The following is a 21822-nucleotide window of genomic DNA, read 5'->3' as shown; positions in this document are numbered from 1 at the left end:
GGATTAGTTTTTAGATAGTGGACTGCGAGTCTTTCTGAGGATGTAAGGTCAGTTTGTATGTTGAGGGATTTGGGGAATGATCTTGAGACAAGATTTGAGGTTAAGAAATTCTGGGAAGTTAACAAGGGGTGGTTTGGAGGCAGTGAGGGTGGATCACGATTGGATGGAGGGATGAACTGAGTCAGGCAAGGTTCAGTATTGGTCTGTGATTGAGTCTGATTGGTCGGGTTGGTGGCAAAAAAGTTTTTCCACTGTATGGACTGAGAGAAGGTCTTTAACTAGTCCTGCATGGTTGAAATTGAGAGTAGGGCAAAAGTTAAGGCCTTTGGAAAGGACCGATATTTCTATGGGACTAAGGCTTCTGGAGGAGAAATTCATAACTGTGTTGCCGGTCTGTTTAGGTTGTGGGTTCTGTGTGGTGGTGGGAGGGAATTTTGGAGGGTGGGGTAAGTGTAGTAGGTCTGTGAGACAGGGTTTGTCAGCTATGAGGGGTGTGGGGGAGGTTTGGAGGTTGTTGTAGAAGTGGTGGACAGTGGTACTCAGAGACGGGAGTAGGAAGTGAGTAGGATGGAGAGCTTTTTGAGGTGGCGTTATGCGTGTTGCTCAAGTTCCTGCAGGGCAAGATATTCAGTGTGTGTTATAGGTTCCAGGAATTTGGGATTACATAGCAGGAGAATTTTGCAGATGGAGAGAAAGTACTGCAAGGAGGATTGGGCTTGGTTGATATGGTTTGCAAGATTATGTTGGTGAGGGCTAAGGATTGGCAGAATCTGAACAGGTGGAGGTCATTGTGGAAGGAGGGGTGGCAGCCGGAGGTAGATAATTTGATGGTAAGGCCATTAGGGGGGATTTCATGAGCCAAGCAGCAACACAGGAACAGTATGTGGGACTGGGATCTGGCGAGGGATAAGGAAACTTTTCTGTACTGACACAGATGAAAGGAGCAAGGATCCATGTTAGTGCAAAAAATGCGAAAAATTACGTAAGAAAGTAGAATTACATCTGAAAAATTACTCAAAAATACACCCAGAATCCTAAACCCCTCACCTGGTTTAGATTCATTGATGACATCTTTGCTATCTGGATTGAAGGTGAGGATACCTTATTCACATTCCTCCAGAACCTCAACAACTTCTCCACTATTTGCTTCACTTGGTCCTACTCAACCCAACAAGCCACCTTCCTAGATGTTGACCTTCACCTCAGAGATGGGTACATCAGTTCCTCCGTCCATATCAAACCTACTAACCACCAGCAATACATCTACTTTGACAGATGCCACCCATTCCATACCAAGAAGTCCCTTCCATATAGCCTAGCCACCTGTGGTCATCGTGCATCTGCAGTGACGAGCAGTCCCTCTCAAAATATACTGAGGATCCACTGAAGCCTTCACTGACCGTAACTATCCTCCCATCCTTGTACAAAAACAAATCTCCCGTGCCTTATCTTTCCAGTCTCCCACCACCTCCCAAAGTCCCACAGTTCGGCCACAGAGGAGCATTCCCCTCGTAACTCAGTACCATCCGGGACTTGAGCAACTGAATTACATTCTCTGCCAGGGTTTTGATTACCTCTTGTTGTGCCCTGAAATGAGAAATGTCCCGCCCCCTATCCTTACCACCCCTCCTCCGGTGGTATTCCGCCGTCCACTGAACCTACACAATGTACTCGTCCATCCTTACACAACCCCTGCTCCTAATCCCTTACCTCATGGCTCATACCCCTGTAATAGACCTAGATTCAAGACCTGTCCCATACATCCTCCTACCACCACCTACTCCAGTTCGGTCACTAACATTAGCTATCGCATCAAAGGCACGACAACCAACAAGCTGTCTGTCTGCATGAATGGCCACCAACAAACTGTGGCCAAAAAACAAGTGGACCATCCTGTTGCTGAACACACTGCCAGACATGATATCCTTCATCTCAATGTTGCTTCACAGCCTGTGCCATATGGATCCTTCGCACCAACACCAGCTTTTCTGAATTGCGCAGGTGGGAACTTTCCCTGCAATACATCCTATGTTCCCATAACCCTCCTGGCCTCAACTTTCGTTAGTCACTGTCCTCACCCATCTAGCCCCCTCCCTGTTCTCATTCCAGCACTACACAGGTGTCATTTCACTGCTATGCCCAATCTTTTAATTTCTTTTTATTTCTCTCCTTTCCACTACTTACCCCCTCCCCCCTCCACACCTTCTCTCCTGCCCTCCGTCTAAACTGCAACACTTCACTTTCCGCCACTCCCACCATACTATCCCTCCCCGTCCCAGCCTCCTCCTTACCCCCACCCAGTCGCCACTCCCATCATGCACTGGTGCTGCTGTTCGCAATGTGGTTTAGGTCTCTGAGACTGCAGACATGTGTGCAAGTTGTGTTTATGTGAGTGTGTGAATGTGTGTGTGTGTTTGTATATGTGTCTCCTCCTGACAAAGGCCTTAATGGCCGAAAGCTTTAATTGTGTGAATCTTTTTGCCGTGCCTATCACGACTCAGCATCTCTGCTATATGGTAAGTAGCAACTTTCCTTCTCTGGTATTGTTCCTATGACCAAATGTGTATTCCTAAAGCAGAATATTCCAAATTTCTGGGTGCATGCATTGGTAAGAAATTGAATTGGGAGAGACACATTGATGATCTGCTTAAACGGTTACGTTTAGTTACTTATGCTATTAGGGTTATTGCAAATTTTGGTGATAAACATATCAGTAAATTAGCCTACTGCGCCTATTTTCATTCACTGCTTTTGTATGGTATCATATTTTGGGGTAATTCATCATTAAAAGAAAAAATATTAATTGCACAAAAACATGCAATCAGAATAATAGCTGGAGCCCACCCAAGATCACCTTGCAGACATTTATTTAAGGAACTTGGGATGTTCACAATATCTTACCCATACATATATTCACTTATCAACGTTGTTATTGATAACCCATCCCAATTCAAAAAAACAAGGGCTGTTCAAAAAGAAATGAGCCGGAGGCATAATTACAGAAACCAGTACCTGTATGTTAGAAGTATTGACCCTAGTTGTTGAGACACTCATCCCACTGTGACACAAGGTGGTGAATGGCTGTCTCATAAAATTACCGGGGCTGCAATGTTAAACAGTTCTGCATGTACAGCTGGACATGTTCGTCCACACAAGTGCCAGAAAGGTTCTTCTTTGACCACAGTGGCCTCTTTCTGATTCACTTCCTGCAGCACGGGACAACAGTGAAGGTCCAGCATTATTCGCAAACCTTGACCACCTTTCACCAAGTGATCAAATCAGAATGACCAGGCAATTTCACCCGTGGGATCAGTGTGCTCCACGACAATGTAAACCCTCATATGGCCAACACAGTCCCGGCACTCCTGCAGAAATTCAAATGAAAGATTCTCGGCTACCATCCATACACTCTGAACCTCTCTCCCTGTGATTATGCCATTTTTGGTCCCCTTAAAAAGGCTCTGACGGGCAAATGATTCACCTCAGATGACGAAGTCCAGCTGTTCGTGCAGAACTGGTTACCGGTAACATCACAGCCCTGGGAATTTTATGAGACAGCCATTCACTCCCTTGTGTCACAGTGGGACAAGTGTCTCAAAGCCAGGGTTAATACTTCTAAAATACGGGTACTGGTTTTTGTAATCATGCCTGCGGCTCATTTAGTTTTGAATGCCCCTTATAACAGTGAAGGGCATTACTACAACTTTAGAAGGAAGGATGATCTTCACTATTCAGGGTTAAATCTGACTTTGTCACAGAAAGGGGTTAATTATGCTGCTACAAAAATCTTTGGTCATTTGTCAAATAGCATTAAAAGTCTGACACATAGCCAACGAACATTTAAAAACAAATTAAAAGAATTTCTAATGATAACTCCTTCTACTCAGTAGATGAATTTTTAGACATGAGCTGAAAAAATTAATTATCTTGTGTAAAGAAAACTTATGTTAAAGTGACACGTTCCACATCAGTTCGAAATGTTGTGCTCATGATCTGTGGAACAAGTATTAACTTACGTATGTATGAGGCAAGCAAGTTTCTAGACCCTGAATCCCACTTATTCTGTACAATTTATCATTTTGCTTTAAATGTGTACAATTATTCCTGGTGAGGTTATGTTATGCCATGACCATAAACTATGCTCAAGGCCAGATGCTGCATGTTGTGGGCATAGATCTTGGTTGCTTTTCGCACATTTAGCTCTGTGTGGCTCTCTTCAGTGTTAGTGAACAAACAACCTCTTTGTTCATCTCCCCAGTCGTACTACTTCAAATGTATACAAAGAAACATTAGAAGTAAGAAATAAATTCCACATATATGTAGTCCCAGACAAAGCTATTACATACCTAGTTTATTCATTTCCGAATAGATTCAGAAAAATATAAATTCCTTTGTGGTAGTAAGAGCTAGAATGCTTTGTACAGAAGTTAATTAAGCATTGCTACCACTCTAGGCAATCCTTTGGAAACAGGTTTAAATGTATGGATAAAAGAAGGGTTCATGCAGTGGAACTGTTTAATGTGAAACTGGGAGAATAGAATGGTACCCCTGGTGGAGAAGAAAGAAAGGAAAAGCAAGACTAGGAATGTTGGTGCCAAAGAAGAAACAGAAGACAGTTATCGAAAGACGGATAACCTTAGCGCTCCCCACCCCTAGGATCCCTCCACGGGTGGTACTTTGCTGATGGACTGGAGGACAAAGATCTTTGTCAATCCTACACAACAGACACCATCACATCAACTTCCCTTCCCCCCCCCCCCCCCCCCCCCCTCAAAATTGGCTCTAACACCCATCTATGTAAGCCTATGGAGTGTAGCAACAAAAGCAGTAACTTTTGTCCTAGATGCGGACTAAGTTACAAGGACAGCAAATTAGCTATGAGCATCTTTTACGTACTCCTAAATTTGTTATTTAAGTAATGAGCTGCAGTTGACTACCAAAAGTAAGCTAAATTAACCTAGAAAAATAAACAAATAAATAAAAAATTACATAAACCAAATAATAGGATATACTAAATTAAAAATAATACAAATTCCCTTATACAAAATACGCACCAATAATTACGATTACCACCCAGGAGAAAAGTGCATAAACTCTTACTAGTTTCATTATTTAATCAATTAAATTTACAAACTACATTATAATATATACTAAATTATATTCCACAGAATATTCATTCATATTTTGTTCTTGAACAGACACAATCATTTATATAATACTCTTAATCTAAACATGTTAAGGGATGGCATCATTGATTATAGTTTCCTCTCAGAGACTTTTTTTTTTTTTTTGTATAAAAAAGAATATACAGAAATGAGTTAGTAATTCCCACTGACCTGATTCAAATTATAATAATAGAAATTCTTCCAAGGAATGGAAGGAGTTGTCAGAGATAGCTTTTCAATTTTGCTTTCAGATTTTGCTTTGCCCTCTGTCAGACATTTTATATCACTGGTGAGTGATCAAAAATTATAGTTGCACCCCTTTTTGTGCTAAGAACAACCTTAATGTGGAGTAATGAATTTCATTTTTTTCCTCTTTATAATTATGTACGTCATGTTCCTTTTCATCTTCAGTGGATTATTTACAACAAACTTTATGGAGGAATAAATACACTGCACAGCAGAAGCCAAAATGTCCAAGCCCTTAAACAGACGTACCACATGATGGCCTGTTATTCTTATAGCATTTTTTGAGCAATGAGCATTTTCTTTCTTAGAGATGAATGACCCCATAATGTTTTTCATTATGTAATTGTTGAGTAAAAATATGCAAAATATGATGATTATTCTAAAAGCAAAGTCCAATTGGTTGCAAAATGGAAACCTCAGTGAAAATGGAAAATGTTTTTTTGGAGCAGTTACCTATGTCTTCTAGCTATTTCTCTGCATAGTTGTTGCTCCAACTTAGACATTTGTCATAGCATTGTACCATCTTTCCAAGGCCCTTGTTGTAGAAGATAGCCACCAATGCCAAAATGCTACCTTCATAAACAGCAGTTCATGCGAGCAGAGATGAAAATCGGAGTGAGCAGAGTCCGTGCTGTATGGTGGGTGAACATTGAAATTGCAGCAGGAGCATCCTCATTGCACCTGCAATGTGCAGCCAAGAAATGTCACTGAGAATGAAATGCGTGACGGTTATATTATGTGAGGTTGCATGAAATCAGGTGAAATCTCTCAGCAGGCACCCATACTTGGCAGGAGACATTACCTGTTGGTTGGCTGAACCATCAATTCCATGAAACTTCAGTTTATCTAGGACAGGGCTTCACAGCAAACGTGCACCACATGCAGGTGGTGGGCTCAGGCCTTTGAATGGTGTGTGCTGTACCCCTTCCGTCATCACAGAGAATGGGATGGAGAGCCATGTGAAGACTTCTTTTATATTGTGTCTACTTCGGTCATCATCAGTTATTTTGCTACACAAAAAGCAAAACTCATTTAGTACTTTAAGTGCCTAGTTTCCTTATCTAATTCTCTCAGCATCACCTGACTTAATTAAACTACATTCTGTTATTCTTAAATTGCTTTTGTTGATGTTCATCTTATATCCTCCTTTCAAGACAGTGTCCATTCTGTTCAACCGTTCTTCCAAGTCCTTTGCTATCTCTGACAATTACAGTGTCATTGGCAAACCCCCAAGGTTTTTATTTTTTCTTCCTAAACTTTACTCCAAATTTTTCATTGGTTTACTTTACTGGTTGCTCGATGTACAGATTGAATAACGTCAGGGATAAACTACAACCCTGTCTCACTCCCTTCTCAATCCCTGCTTCCCTTTCATGGTCCTCAAATCTCATAACTGCCACCTGATTTCTGTACAAGTTGTAAATAGCCTTTCTCTCCCTTTATTTTACGCCTCCTACCTCTAGTCAATATTGTCAAAAGCTTTCTCCAAGTGTACAAATGCTATGAACATAGGTTTGCCTCTCCCTTCTCCTATCCTCTAATAGTAGTTGTAGGGTCAGTATTGCCTCTAACCTGATAGTTTGGTAATATTCACACCTGTCAGGATGTACTTCCTTTGGAATTGGAATTATTACATTTTTTTTGAAATCTGAGGGTCTTTCTCTTTCTCATATATCTTATACCTCAGATTCAAGAGTTTTGTCATGCCTGTCTCTCCTAATGCTATCAGTAGTTCTGATAGAATGCTGTTTACTCCAGGGGCCTTGTTTCAACTTAGGCCTTTCAGTGCTCTGGCAAATTCTTCTAGCAGTATCATGTCTTCCACCTCATCTTCTTCCATGTCCTTTTCCATTGCTATAATTTTAACTTCAAGCTCATCTCCCTCATGTAAACACTCTATGTACTCCTTCCACTTTTCAGTTTTCCCTTCGTTACTTAGGACTGGTTTTCCATCTGAGCTCTTGATATTCATACAGCTACTTATCTTTTCTCCAAAGACATCTTTAATTCTCCTGTAGATGGTATCTATCTTTCCCCTAATGAAATATGCTTTAAAATACATTTTTTTCTCTAGCCATTGGTGCTTATCCATTTTATACTTACTGTCAATCTCATTTTTTATATGTTTGTATTTTGTTTTGTATGTTTCATTTGCTGCATTTTTATATTTTCTGTTTTCAAAAGTTAAACTCAATACCTCGTGTGTTATTCAAGAATTTGTACTGTGCCTTGTCTTTTAACCCATTGCTGTTTTCACTATTTCATCTCTCAAAGCCATCCATTTTTCTTCTACCTACTCCTTCCCCCTGTTCTAGTCAACCATTGTCTGATGCTCCCTGTAGACAACTGGCAATTGAATCTCAATGTAGACAAGTGTAATGTGCTGTGAATAAATAGAAAGAAAGATCCATTATCATTTAGCAGTAATATAGTAGGTCAGCAACTGGAAGCTGTTAATTCCATAAATTATCTGGGAGTAGGCATTAGGAGTGATTTAAAATGGAATGACCATATAAAATTAATCGTCGGTAAAGCAGATGCCAGACTGAGATTCATCGGAAGAATCCTAAGGAAATGCAGTCCGAAAACAAAGCAAGTAGGTTGCAGTACACTTGTTCGCCCACTGCTTGAATACTGCTCACCGGTGTGGGATCCATACCAGATAGGGCTGATAGAAGAGATAGAGAAGATCCAGTGGAGAGCAGCGCTCTTCATTGTAGGATCATTTAGTAATTGCGAAAGCATTACGAAGATGATAGATAAACTCCAGTGGAAGACCCTGCAAGTGAGATGCTTCGTAGCTCGGTAAGGGCTTTTGTTGAAGTTTCGAGAACATACCTTCCCTGAGGAATCAAGCAGTATATTGCTCCCTCTTACGTATACCTCGCGAAGAGACCATGAGGATAAAATCAGAAAGATTAGAGCACACACAGAGGCATACCGACAATCTTTCTTTCCACAAACAATACAAGACTCGAATAGAAGTACTGATGGAGGTACTGAAGGTACCCTCCGTCACACACCATGAGGTGGCTTGCGGAGTGTGTATGAAGATGTAGATGTAGATTTTGCAAAATGCTCCCTCTGAAACTCTCAACAACCTCTGATTCTTTCAGCATATTAAAGTGCCATCTCCTTAATTTCCTCCCTATTTGCAATTTCTTCAGTTTTAATCTACAGTTCATAACTAATAAAAGTTTGGTCAGAGATCACATCTCCCCCTCGAGGTGTCTTACCATTTAAAATCTAGTTCTGAAATCTCTGCCATGCCATTATGTAATCAGTCTTAAATCTTTCGGCATCTCCAGGTCTCTTCCATATATACAACCTTCTTTTCTGATTCTTAAACCAAGTGTTAGCAATGTTTAAATTATTCTCTGTGGAAAATTCTACCAGGCAGCTTCCTGTTTCATTCCTTTCTCCCGGCCCATAGGCGCTTATTATTTTTCTTTCTTTTACATTTCCAACTATCAAATTCCAGTTCCCCGTCACAGTTAAACTTTCATATCTCCCTTAACTATCTTAATGTCTTTAATTTCATCATACATTTCTTCAAGCTCTTCATCACCTGCAGAGCTAGTTGGTGTATAAACTTGTACTATTGTGGTGGGTGTGGGCTTCATGTCTATCTTGCTGTAATAAGGTGTTCACTACGTAATTTGTAGTATCTTACCTGGATTCCTGTTTTTCTATTCATTATTAAATCCACTTCTGCATTACCCCTATTTGATTTTATATTTATAACCCTGTACTCATGTGACCAGAAGTCCTATTCCTCATGCCACTGAACTTTACCTGCCCAATTAAGGGATCTAATGTTCCATGCTCCGATTCGCAGAATGCCAGTTTTGTTTTTCCTGATGACATCCTCCTGAATAGTCCCCACCCTTAGATCTGCATGAGGGTTTAATTTGCCTTAACCCTATTTTAGCCAAGAGGGTGCCTCCTTTATTTAACCATATAGTAGAGCTGCTCGCCCCCGGGAGAAATAAGAGCTGTAGTTTCCCGTTGCTTTCAGCCATTATGAGTACCAGCATAGCAAGGCCATGTCGGTTGATTTCACAAGCCCAGGTCAGTCAATCATCCAGACTGTTGCTCCTGCGACTACTGAAAAGGCTGTTGCACCTCTGCAGGAACCACATGTTTGTTTGGCTTCTCAATATCAGTTTCTTGTGGTTGCATCTACAGTAGAGCTATCTGTATCATTGAGGCACACAAGCCACCCCACCACAGCAAGGTCCATCTAGTTGTAATGAATTTCCTCTAAATTGTACAACAGTTTGCATTTATTTCATGGGTGTTTACAAACTTTATTTTCAGTGTTGATATCTGAATACAAGTCTCACTAAACCAAAAGCTTCCCATTTTTTTGGATACATCTTTTTTTAATATACAATATTTCATTGTGATTCTCACTCTTATCTTCTCTAAGAAGTACCTTCAGCACAGTGTTGGAAACTCCATGCTGTACTTGCAGTGACGTAAAAGCGATGGCTGTCAATCTCCAGCTGCTGCACCTCATAACGCTGTAGTACAAACAAATATCTCCACTAACATAGCATATCCTATCCAGAAATATAGACCTGTGCACTATTTGAAATATACACTTTAGTATACAGAGTGGCAAAAAGATCTTACAGTTGTAAAGAACAAATAAAAAAAGTGTTAAGATTGATAAGAAATGTCTTATTGGTTGTCACAGAATGGTGTTGATGGAAATTAAAGAAAATGTCATTGGACCATACGGTTTCATCAATTTAAAATTTGCAGGTGACGTCCTTCAAATGTTGCCCTTCTGTGATGAAGAACTCTTCCAGTCTCGCACCAAAACTGTTGAACAACTTCCCTAACATTGCAGGAGACAGGTTGGCGATTTCTTGAGTTATGGCCATCTTAAATTCGCCCAATATGTGGAGCTTGTTTGTGTAGACTCTTGATTTCAAGAAACCCCACAAGTAAAAATCACAAATGCTTAGATCAGGGGGAGCATGCTGGTCATGCAGTATTCCCTAAATGCGAGATTACTCGGCCCCACGAAACTTCCTTTTCCAAAGTTCATCACCTCATTGGCTGTACGAGCAGTTGCCACATCCTGCTGGAACTACATTTTACTGTGCACTAAGCGATTTCTCTGAAGTCCAGAGATCAGGAAGTTTTGTAACATCAACAGATAAAGTTGCGAATTGACCGTAACAGTTTTACCACTCTCTTCAAAGAAATACGGCCTATTGACACAAGTTTTTGTTACACCACACCACACAGTGATTTTAGGACTATGCAGAGGACATTCATGCAGTTCTTTAGGATTTGTATCTGACCAATAATGTAAGTTCTGTTTGTTTACACCGCCATACCGATGAAAATGCGCCTCATTGCTCATCGTGAAAATTTTTTCATCTGTCACCAAATCAATCATTTGCTCTGAAAATGCTTTTCACTTTGCATAGTCATTGGGCTTTAACTGCTGAACAATAGCCATTTTGTATGGATGGAAATGCAGAGGGAACTGCAAAAATTGTCTTACCAAGTGGTCAGACATATGCGAAGCAGCAGCTTGTTTACAGGCCGGCTGCCGAGAAATGGCTTTCACAGCTTCTCTTACTCTATCAATATTCTCTGGTGTCCGGGCTGACCTTGGATGGGCTGTCAACTTCTGTTTCAATGCTGAACTGCTAGCTCTGAAGTTACTCACCCCACAGCATAATTGTGTTGCATGTCGCAACCTAAATTAAAACGCCTTCGGAACTGCCGCTGCACAACAGTGTTGGAATCACCACTTTTATAAAATGCGTCGACAACAAACGCGTGATGCTCAACCAACCACTGCTCCACAGTTACTAAAAATGTTCATGGGTAGGTTCTGAAATGCGCCTATCCCCACCATACCCCACCACCTAATCGCTGAACCGCACAGCAGTGAAAATCATCAGATCATTTTGTCACTCGTATTTATAACATTAATTATGACAAGGTTACTCATTTGCAAGGGGCAGTGAAAGTACAGAAGATTTTACAGCTCTGACTTATGAGGTATATATCCAGAATTTAACTACCTAAATGTTCACCGACTTCACAATATCCACGCATTATTTGGTTCATGGTAGTGAGTTGCCTGGTTTGTGTCAGGCTATGGCACTAAATAGTAGTCCATTGTAATTTTCACTGATCATTTATGACACTAGAGTATTAATTCAACAAAAATATACAAAAGGAACATGATATATGTGTTAACACACACACCCTCCCCCCACGATTGTATTATGATGTTTGTCACAAATAACCTGTCACCATTTCAAAATAACAGTAACATTAGCAAATATCACATTTGGAACACCCAACAGAAGACCTCTCTTATTAAGAACTAACCTTTAGTATCACTCAAAAAGCAGTATCATTTATGTCTACAAATTATGCAGTGGCATTTGTGTATTAAAGTTGCTTACAGGTGGCAAAAAGAAATTGTATTCATTGTATCCTACATCTAAATGTACACAGTAGAAAAACTCTCTCTCTTTCTCTCTCTCTCTGTCTCTCTCTCTCTCTCTCTCTCTCTCTCTCTCTCTCTCTCTCTCTCTCTGTGTGTGTGTAACATCCCATATTTGCAAATGCTATAATGTATCAATTCTGTATGTGAGCTATTCAAAACAGATATTGCTTTAGTAAACAGTGATATTAAAATTAATGAAAATTTTAATGTGTTTGTTGTTTATTATTAATTTCTAACAGTGCAAACAAAGGCTGATTATTGCTAAATCACATTTGCGTCATGTAAGGAAAGAGGGGCAGAGGGGTCATGAAGGTAATGTAGAAACAATTTTAATATAACTTCTTCCTACATTATAAAAAAGTTCTTCAGTAGGGTCTGTATAATTGTGTCATATGATTCAGTCTGTATCCTGTTAATCATTGTGGCTGCAAGGCTAAGTAGAAAGCATTAGACAACAAATTCAAATCCAGAGTTCAATACTCATTCGGTGCTAGGAGTTTTTTTTCTGGAAGTTATTGCATCATTCACGTCCATAAATAGTTTGCAGATGTGAAAAGTGCCAAGCTGCACCATAATTTGAAATGCACATTGAATTGTAAAGCCCCTGTTATTAGCTGGGTAAGTCAGTTCAAAGATCAGAGAAAGACAAAGCCATACTGCAACCATTAGGACTGTGCCTAGGAAAGCCATGGTGCTGTAACCACCTTGAGCTTGAGGACAGCTGTACATACACCTATTAATCTCAAGAAGAAGTAAAGCATTTAAAGACAAAAAATAGATATGAAATATCTCCGAGATAATAGGTAGCCTAACAAAGTCATTGACTTTGGTGAATAAATAAAACTAATTTTTGTGTATATGAGGACAAAAGTGTTGATTGCAGTGTTTAGAAGTTGTTATTGCATTACTGTGACAGTTTTACTTATCATTTCTTGTATTATCTGTTTCAGAGCCGGCTGTGAAAGTACCAATTGACACATCAAAAGCCATAAAGTAAGTGTTGTTTATAATCTGTTGTTTATAATCTTGTGAAGCTGTAGCTTCATGTGTTACCAATTTTTTCTTTATTTATTTATTTATGCATTTATTTTACCTGGCAAGATTAGGGCCTTCAGGCCCTCTCTTACACCTAACCAGGCATACTCAGATTGAACGAGTTACAGTTTCTAAATAACATCAAGGACATTTAACGTATTATGCAGTATTGATGTTAAACAAAAAAATTGAGATTATAACAGTAGTACAATGATAATTATAACAATAAAAATAATTATAACAATCAAGAATGATAATGATAATAATAATAATAATGATAGTGACTATGTATATGAAAGTAAACATACTTTTCTTTAGTGTGAGAAGTTAGTGAATTCTCTCCTGACATAGGCCATGTTGGCAAAATCTTGTATAGTATTTGTGTATACATAAAGTATGATTTATGATTTAACTCAGTGAGGATATGTTTGTAAAATGATATATTGGAAATAATATATATTTTGGCTACATCCATAGAGTGGATATTTTCTTAAGATGAATAAATAAATAAATAAATAATCTTAAATATGTGCTACACGGATCACAAATTAAAACATGTATTTCTATTTCCTTTTCATTTTTTATACAGGGCTATTCAAAAAGAAGGAACAGATTTCAAACATTTATTGCTTCCAAACTACAAAACATAGAAACTTGATTCCAGCATTCCTGGAAAGAAAAGTTCAGATTTTATGCATTTAATGTGAGCACCGTGTGTTACATGACAAATATCAAAACAGTTGCTCATTTCTTGCCAGCCACAAAGCAGCTGATCTCTCATTGTCAAATTCACAGCTTCAACAATGGATGCTGCAGACTTTTAAGAATGTCAGGCATAGGGGGGAGAGGGGGATTAAAATACGGTCTTTTACGTAACCCTCCTAGGTAAAAGTCACAAGGTGTGAGGTCTGGAGAGCTGGGAGGTCATGTACAATGAAGTACATCTTCTGCTCCTCATCTTCCAATCCATTGTCCTGGAATGGTGTCATTCAGGTAACATCGAACACGTTTAGAGAAATGAAGCATGGCACCATCTTGCATGAAGACAAAGTCATCTGAATCATATTCAAGTTGAGGAAATAACCAGTTTTTAAGCAAGTCTAGATGGGTTAGTCCTAACACATTTGTCTCCATGGAGAAGAAAGCAACAGTGCCAGTGCACCCATGATTGAAATGTCTATCAAGACTGTTCAGATTTTAAATGGTTGTCTGTCCAGGAATGTTGGAATTAAGGTGCTACCTTTTGTAATTTGGAAGATATAAATGTTTGAAATCCATTCCTTATTTTTGAATAGCCCTGTGTTTCGATTGTGTTTCCTCTCTTCCCTTCCTAATCAAATATTTTATTGGTGTGTATTTCATGTGTAATTTCATAATTATTTTTAAATTGTCAGTTCTATCGAAGGTTCTAATGAGATATTTACAGTGGTAGTTTATAGTACAAAATTATCTCACACACACCTTGTGTAGCCATGAGCAGAATAAGTAATTTGCACTTACTACAATATGGCTACAGTATTCTACACTCATGATCAGTATCAGGAGGAGTTTATTTGTTTCCTAATAGCAGTTACTGCTCATTGCGTTCTTCAACCAACATCAGTGGCAATGGAAAGCTTCGGTATGTTCCTCATTCCAAACAAAATTATTTTTAAGGTGAAATTTTATACGTCCATTCAACAGAGCAGTTCAAAATTAGTCTAGTACGACATTCCATTTATTGATGTGCATGGATGGGGACAGTAAAACATGAAGAATAGTGAGTACTCCAGCGGCTACAGCACAGCCTTGGCCCCCATTGACTACTACAGCCGTGCAGAAATGCTGCTCAGTCACTGCTGCAGTACTGATTATTCTTTGTGTTTGACTGTCGCTGTTAATACATAATAAAGAATAGACTAATTTGGGACTGCTCTCTTGGATAGGCACTTAAAATTGCACTTTAAAAATCATTTGTTTGCAGTGGAAAACAAACCGATGATGTTGATGCTGGGAATCTTATGAAAGACATGATGAAAAGGAATTGTTTGGGCTGATTCTAGATACACACTGCAAAAATGAAATTGCAGATATCTGCCAAAACACCAGAGAAAATGCACCTGACGACCCATATGAGAGACACCCGGTATAAGATTATCAATCTTATCTTGATGCAATTTATTGCTATTGTGGTTATTATTGTAGTAACTCACTTTTTCTGCAACACAAATGCGTACTATATTGATTGTAGTCCGAATTTATTCCTGTCTCTGTAGAAACAACCACCAGTTAAGTTCTATATTTCATGGCTCGATTTTGAAGTCTATACTTACTTCAGCTTTACCAACACCCTAAATACCTACAACACCCACAATTCCACACTCTTTGTCAAGAAAATATTTATTTCAAAATAATGATTTCATTAAGTCAGCTACTTTGCAGTTAAATATTAAATGCTACTACTTTTAACAAGTGACTTTTACCACTAATAGATAAGGAGTTTTTTATAAGCACTGAAGATGTACGTTACTTACTGAAGTTGAATTTTTTTAAACATCTTATGGCAACCACTGTTGATGCTTAACGAACTTTCTTCTGCTGGGTGTCAGACATTCAAATGCTTTATAGTACTGCATTTCAGTTGAATAATGTCACCAGAAGTGTCATTTCACCTCAAGTATTAGTGGCTATTTAACTTTGAGATGGATGTTGTCCCAAAAACTTAACTTTTAAAAATTGTTTATATTAAAATTAATTAACATGTGTCATTATTACACATTACTACTACTACTACTAATACTACTACTACTACTACTATTATTATTATTGTGATTTATACTTTAAACAGGCAGCATTTCCTTGCTTGTTGTAGGTCCAGTTCCTGCCCATTTGCAGTATACTACTAATCATAGCTATCGGAGTACATTTTTATGTTTGGCTTTCTGTGGTTTTCTTTAATCACTGAAGATGATTGCTGGAATTTAATAGTATGGAAAACACAGATTACTACTTGCAGTAAAGAAGATGCATAAAGTTGTATACAGGCACAATAGAGGACACTTACGTAAAGCTCTCAGCCCCAGCCTTCATCAGCAAAAGAGAAATGCACACCATTCATACACATTGGCAAGCACACCTCCTGCATACGACAGCCAACTTCAGCATTTGGGGCTGGAGTTGGTGGCCATGTATGCATGAGATGTGCCAGGTTGTGTGTATGAAAGGTGTTTTTTCTCTTCTGCTGATGAAGGCTGTTTCTGAAAGCTTCATGTATGTGTCTTTTAATTGTGTCTGTCTGCAACTTAACATGTCTTCTTTATGGTAAGTAGGAGTCTGTCTTTTCCTACATTGTCGTCATTCCTTCGTGGAGTTTCCATTGTTTGATTGCTGGGATTTATTCATTTTAATTATTTTTGTGGCAGAACAATGCATATGCAAAATAAAAATATATAAAAGTACAACATATAGGCTTCAGTCAACTCATATTGAGCAGTGAAGCCAGCAAAATACCAAAAGTAAGATGTATATGAAGTCTCAGAGCATTCCAATGTATTTTCACTGAGGTCATTTATTGGGTAGATGGTAGCCTTGTAGATGGTTATGGTGACATAAATTTTCCCATTCTCATACTGTTGCCTGGTTTTGCATTTGGAAAGAGCAAGACTCAAAGGCCTGTCTGGTCATTGAGGTTTTCCATAGTTTCCCTAAATCGACTAAGACAAATGTCAGAATGTTTCCTTTGAAAAAGAATTCAGTCATTTTCGTTCCACATCCTTGCACTATCATAGCTTGTGCTCTAATGATCTTGTTATCAGTGGGTCAGTAAACTCTATTCTTTCTTCCTTGTATGTGCTGCTTGCTTATAGCTGTGTTTTGGAGGTAGTATGTTACTCTAGGGTTACAGGATTTCAGTAGTTGGATCTGTGTTTTTATAATTATTTGTCAGCATTCATGAAGATGGACTTATTATTCTTTGTACGACACCATGTTATCATATTCAGTCACTGGTTATCATAAGATGGGCTCTTTGGCCTGTAGAGTTAAAGTGTCTGGTCCCTATGAGGTCTAGCTAGTTTTTTCATGGTGTTTTGTATCAGTTTTTGGCTGGAGTTTTCCAAATATTTTTTTTATTGATTACAGAATTATCCAAAGTATTGACAACATTTTTAGGACTGAAGTTCTGTTTTATCTTCTACTGACATTCATGCTTACAGAAGAACTGTACAAGCTTTCCCTCACTGATTTTATTCATACTGACAGGGTTAGTAGTATGACTAGGAAGATGTGACTCTTAACTGTTTTCAAGAAGTTCGAGATTGAAAATTTTAGATATGCTTATATATTTCATATGGTCATAAATAGTTATGCAGTCTGTAGCCAACGAGTAAGCATGCAGTTTCATAAGTGTGACGTCTCTGGTTCGAAGCCCACTGCTGGTACTTTTTTGTTATTCCCATGTAATTCTAACAACAGAATTAGTCTTTACAAAATATCTATATTTAATGATTCATTTATTGTTTGTGTAATATTTGTTCTGAAAAAAGAGAAGCAGCTTTTTTTGTAAGGAGGTTGGAATTTAAAAAAAGGATACACAGTAACTTTCAATCAAGTCAGCATAGTTGTTTCATTTACACTCAAGCACCAAAGAAACTGGTATAGGCATGTCTATTCAAATACAGAGATATGTTATCATGCAGAATATGGCACTGCAGTTGGCAATGCCTAAATAAGACAACAAGTGTCTGGTGCAGTTGTCACTGATACAGTGGCAGATTATCAAGATTTAAGTGAGTTTAAACTTAGTGTTATAGTTGGCACACAAGCAATGGGACGCAGCATCTTCGAGATAGTGATAAAGATGGGATTTTCGTATGCAACCATTTCACGAGTGTACCGTGAGTAACAGGAATCCGGTAAAACATCAAATCTCTGACATTGCTGATGCTGGAAAAAGATCCTGCAAGAACAGGGTCAACAGTGGTGGAAGAAAATCGTTCAACATGACAGAAGTGCAACCCTTCCACAAATTGCTGCAGATTTAAATGCTGGGCCATCAACAAGTGTCAACGTGCAAACCATTCAGCGTAAACTCATCAGTATGGGCTTTCGGAGCCAGAGGCCCACTCGGTACCCTTGATGACTGCACAATATGAAGCTTAATGCCTTGCCTGGGGCTAACGACATGGACATTCGACTGTTGATGACTGGAAACATGTTTCGTTGACGGACGAGTCTCATTTCAAATTGTATTGAGCTGATGGACATATACAGGTATGGAGCCCAGGTCATGAATCCATTGATCCTGCGTGTCAGTGGGGAACTGTTCAAGCTGGTGGAGGCTCTGTAACAGTGTGGAGCATGTGCAGTTTGAGTGATATGGGAACCCCGATACATCTAGACTCTCGCAGATGACACGTACGTAAGGATCCTGTCTGATCACCTGCATCCATTCATGTCCATTGTGCATTCCAACAGATTTTGGCAGTTCCCGCAGGGCAATGTGACACCCCACACATCCAGAATTGCTACAGAGTGGTTCCAGGAACACTCTTCTGAGTTTAAACATTTCCGCTGGCCACCCAACTCCTCAAACATGAACATTATTGAACATATCTGGGCTGGCATGCAACTTGCTGTTCAGAAGAGGTCTCCAGCCCCTCGTACTCTTAGATTTATGGACAGCTTTGCAGGATTTATGGTGCCAATTCCCTCCAGCACTACTTCAGACATTAGTCGAGTCCAAGTCACATCGTATTGCGGCACTTCAGCATGCTTGCAGGGACCCTACACAGTATTAGGCAGATGTACCAGTTTCTGTGGCTCTTCATTATATATTATTGTATATACATTTGCGACAAATACAATACATAAAATATGCTGCAGGATGATACTGATCATAGAAACTTGGGAAATATACGTATTGCGACATACAGTGCATGTGATTCTCAAATGCTGAATTTTTTATGTGCATGATTTTTCAGTGTGTCGATTGCGAAACAAAATTTGGTTTCCATTCGTAAACAGTTCTAGATCATCACACAATTTAACGGCATACAACACTTATTGAAGCATATCACCGAATATTGCTATTGACGGCTTATAAGTTATGACTGATTCAAGTTTTATGCATTCTTCTCCCTATTCAGTTTGATGATGTACGCACAATTTTGCAGTAGTTTTATAAAGCTCTTCACTTGCGTTTTTATAACATCTACATCTACATTGATACTCTGCAAATCACATTTAAGTGCCTGGCAGAGGTTCATTGAACCACCTTCACAATTCTCTATTATTCCAATCTCGTATAGCATGCGGAAAGAATGAACACTTTATCTTTCCGTATGAGCTCTGATTTCCCTTATTTTATCGTGGTGATCTTTGCGTCCTATATAGGTCGGTGTCAACAAAATATTTTCGCATTCGTATGAGAAAGTTGGTGATTGGAATTTCGTGTGAAGATTCCATCGCAACGAAAAATGCCTTTCTTTTAATGATTTCCAGCCAAAATCCTGTATCATTTCTGTGACACTCTCTCCCATATTTCGTGATAATACAAAACATGCTGCCTTTCTTGGAACTTTTTCGGTGTACTCCATCAGTCCTACCTGGTAAGGATCCCACAGCGCACAGCAGTATTCTAAAAGAGGACAGACAAGCGTAGTGTAGGCAGTCTCCTTAGTAGGTCTGTTACATTTTCTGTCCTGCCAATAAAACACAGCCTCTGGTTAGCCTTTCCCACAACATTTTCTATGTGTTCTTTCCAACTTAAGTTGTTCATAATTGTAATACCTAGCTATTTAGTTGAATTTATGGCTTTTAGATCAGAGTGATTTATTGTGTAACCGAAGTTTAACGAGTTCCTTTTAGTACTCATGTGAATGACCTCACACTTTTCATTATTTAGGGTCAACTGCCACTTTTTGCACCATTCAGGTATTTTTTCTAAATTGTTTTACAGTCTGTTTTGATCTTCTGATGACTTTATTAGTCGATAAACGTCAACCTCATCTGCAAGACGGCTGCTCAGATTGTCTCCCAAATCATTTATATAGATAAGGAACAGCAAAAGGCTTATAACACTACCTTGGGGAATACCTGAAATCACTTCTGTTTTACTCGATGACTTTCCATCAGTTACTACAAACTGTGACCTCTCTGACAGGAAATTACAAATCCAGTCACGTAACTGAGACGATATTCCATAAGCACGCAATTTTACTATGAGCCGCTTGTGTGGTACAGTGTCAAAAGCCTTCCGGAAATCCAGGAATACGGAATCAATCTGAAATCCCTTGTCATTAGCACTCAGCACTTCATGTGAATAAAGAGCTAGTTGTGTTTCACAGGAACAATGTTTTCTAAACACATGTTGACTATGTGTCAATAGACCGTTTCCTTCGAGGTGATTCGTAATGTTCGAACACAATATATGTTCTAAAATCCTTCTGCATATCGACGTTAACGATATGAGCCTGTAATTTAGTGGACTACTACTACTACTACTACTACTACTACTACTACTACCACCACCTTTCTAGAATATTGGTGTGATCTGTGCAACTTCCCAGTCTTCGGGTACAGATCTTTCTTCGAGCAAACAGTTGTATATGATTGCAAAGTATGGAGCTAATGCATCAGCATACTCTGAAAGGAACCTAATTGGTATACAGTCTGGACCAGAAGACTTGCTTTTATTAAGTGATTTGAGTTGCTTCACTACTCCGAGGATATTTACTTCTACGTTACTCATGTTGGTAGCTGTTCTCGAGTCAAATTCTGGAATATTTATTTCGTCTTCTTTCGTGAAGGAATTTCAGAAGGCTTGTTTAGTAAATCTGCTTTGGCAGCACTGTCTTAGATAGTATTTTCATTATTATCACGCAGAGAAGGCATTGATTGTTTCTTGCCACTAACATACTTCACATACGACCAGAATCTCTTTGGATTTTCTGCCAGGTTTCGAGACAAAGTTGCGTTGTGAAAACTGTTATAGGCGTCTCGCATTGAACTCCGTGCTAAGTTTCGAGCTTCTGTGAAGGATCGCCAATCTTGGGGATTTTGCATCTGTTTAAATTTGGCATGTTTATTTAATTGTTTCTGCAACAGTGTTTTGTGTACCAAGGAGGATCAGCTCTGTTGTTTGTTGGTTTATTTGGTATAAACCTCTCAATTGCTGCCGATACTATTTCTTTGAATTTAAGCTACACCTGGTCTACACTTATAATATTAATTTGGAATGAGTGGAGATTGTCTCTCAGGAAGGTGTCAAGTGAATTTTTATCGGCTTTTTTTAATAGGTATGTTTTTCTCTTATTTTTTGAGGTTCTTTGTGTGTATAAAAAAAATTAATTAAAAAAAATCTGAAGGCTGCACCAGCAGAGCACATTTGAGAGGGATTACTTTAGTAGTGCAGGTTTGCAGCATAACTTGGGAATAAAAAGCACCAGTACCCAGATTTGATCCAAAGATTATGAAACTAACTGCTTACTCACTCAGCTGCAAGCTCCTTGAATGCTAGCAGCCATAGAAAGTGTATAAACAGGCTTAAAATTTTTGAACTCTGTTTTCTTGAAGACGGTTAAGAGTTGCCTTCCTGTTTAAATACGTTCAACTCCTAGTCGTACCTGCACCCACTTTGTCAGTATGAATGAAATCAGTGACAAGAAGTTTGTACATTCTTCTAGTGAGCCTTAGTTTTGCCTTTGTAGTGTCCAAGTAAAATACACATACTCATGTTTTGGATTGATTTGAACAGAGGCTCCTCTCCTGCTGATGTTAATAAACCATTCTATGTTTTCTCTGGAGTGGTTGCTTGTGCAGCTAATTCTAGGCATCAGTGTAGTAGGTTTTGATTGTAGAAGTGTCAGCCAAATCAGTGGCATACGAACTGAAGAATATTGGAGTAAGTAC

At 38.9% G+C, this 21822-nt stretch overlaps 1 protein-coding gene across 1 annotated transcript in view; it reads left to right on the top strand.

Moving 5' to 3' along the window:
- Positions 1-21822, top strand: part of LOC126279049 (serine/threonine-protein kinase/endoribonuclease IRE1-like) — a 138081-nt gene that overhangs the window by 9568 nt on the left and 106691 nt on the right. The window contains exon 3 of the mRNA XM_049979458.1: positions 12849-12891. Coding sequence (XP_049835415.1) covers positions 12849-12891 — 43 coding nt within the window. The remainder of the gene's footprint in view (positions 1-12848; positions 12892-21822) is intronic.

Source organism: Schistocerca gregaria, chromosome 6 (assembly GCF_023897955.1).
Source record: "Schistocerca gregaria isolate iqSchGreg1 chromosome 6, iqSchGreg1.2, whole genome shotgun sequence".
Classification (NCBI taxonomy): domain Eukaryota; kingdom Metazoa; phylum Arthropoda; class Insecta; order Orthoptera; family Acrididae; genus Schistocerca; species Schistocerca gregaria.
Note: the sequence above shows the minus strand (reverse complement) of the source record. Positions and strands in the feature narration are given on the sequence as shown.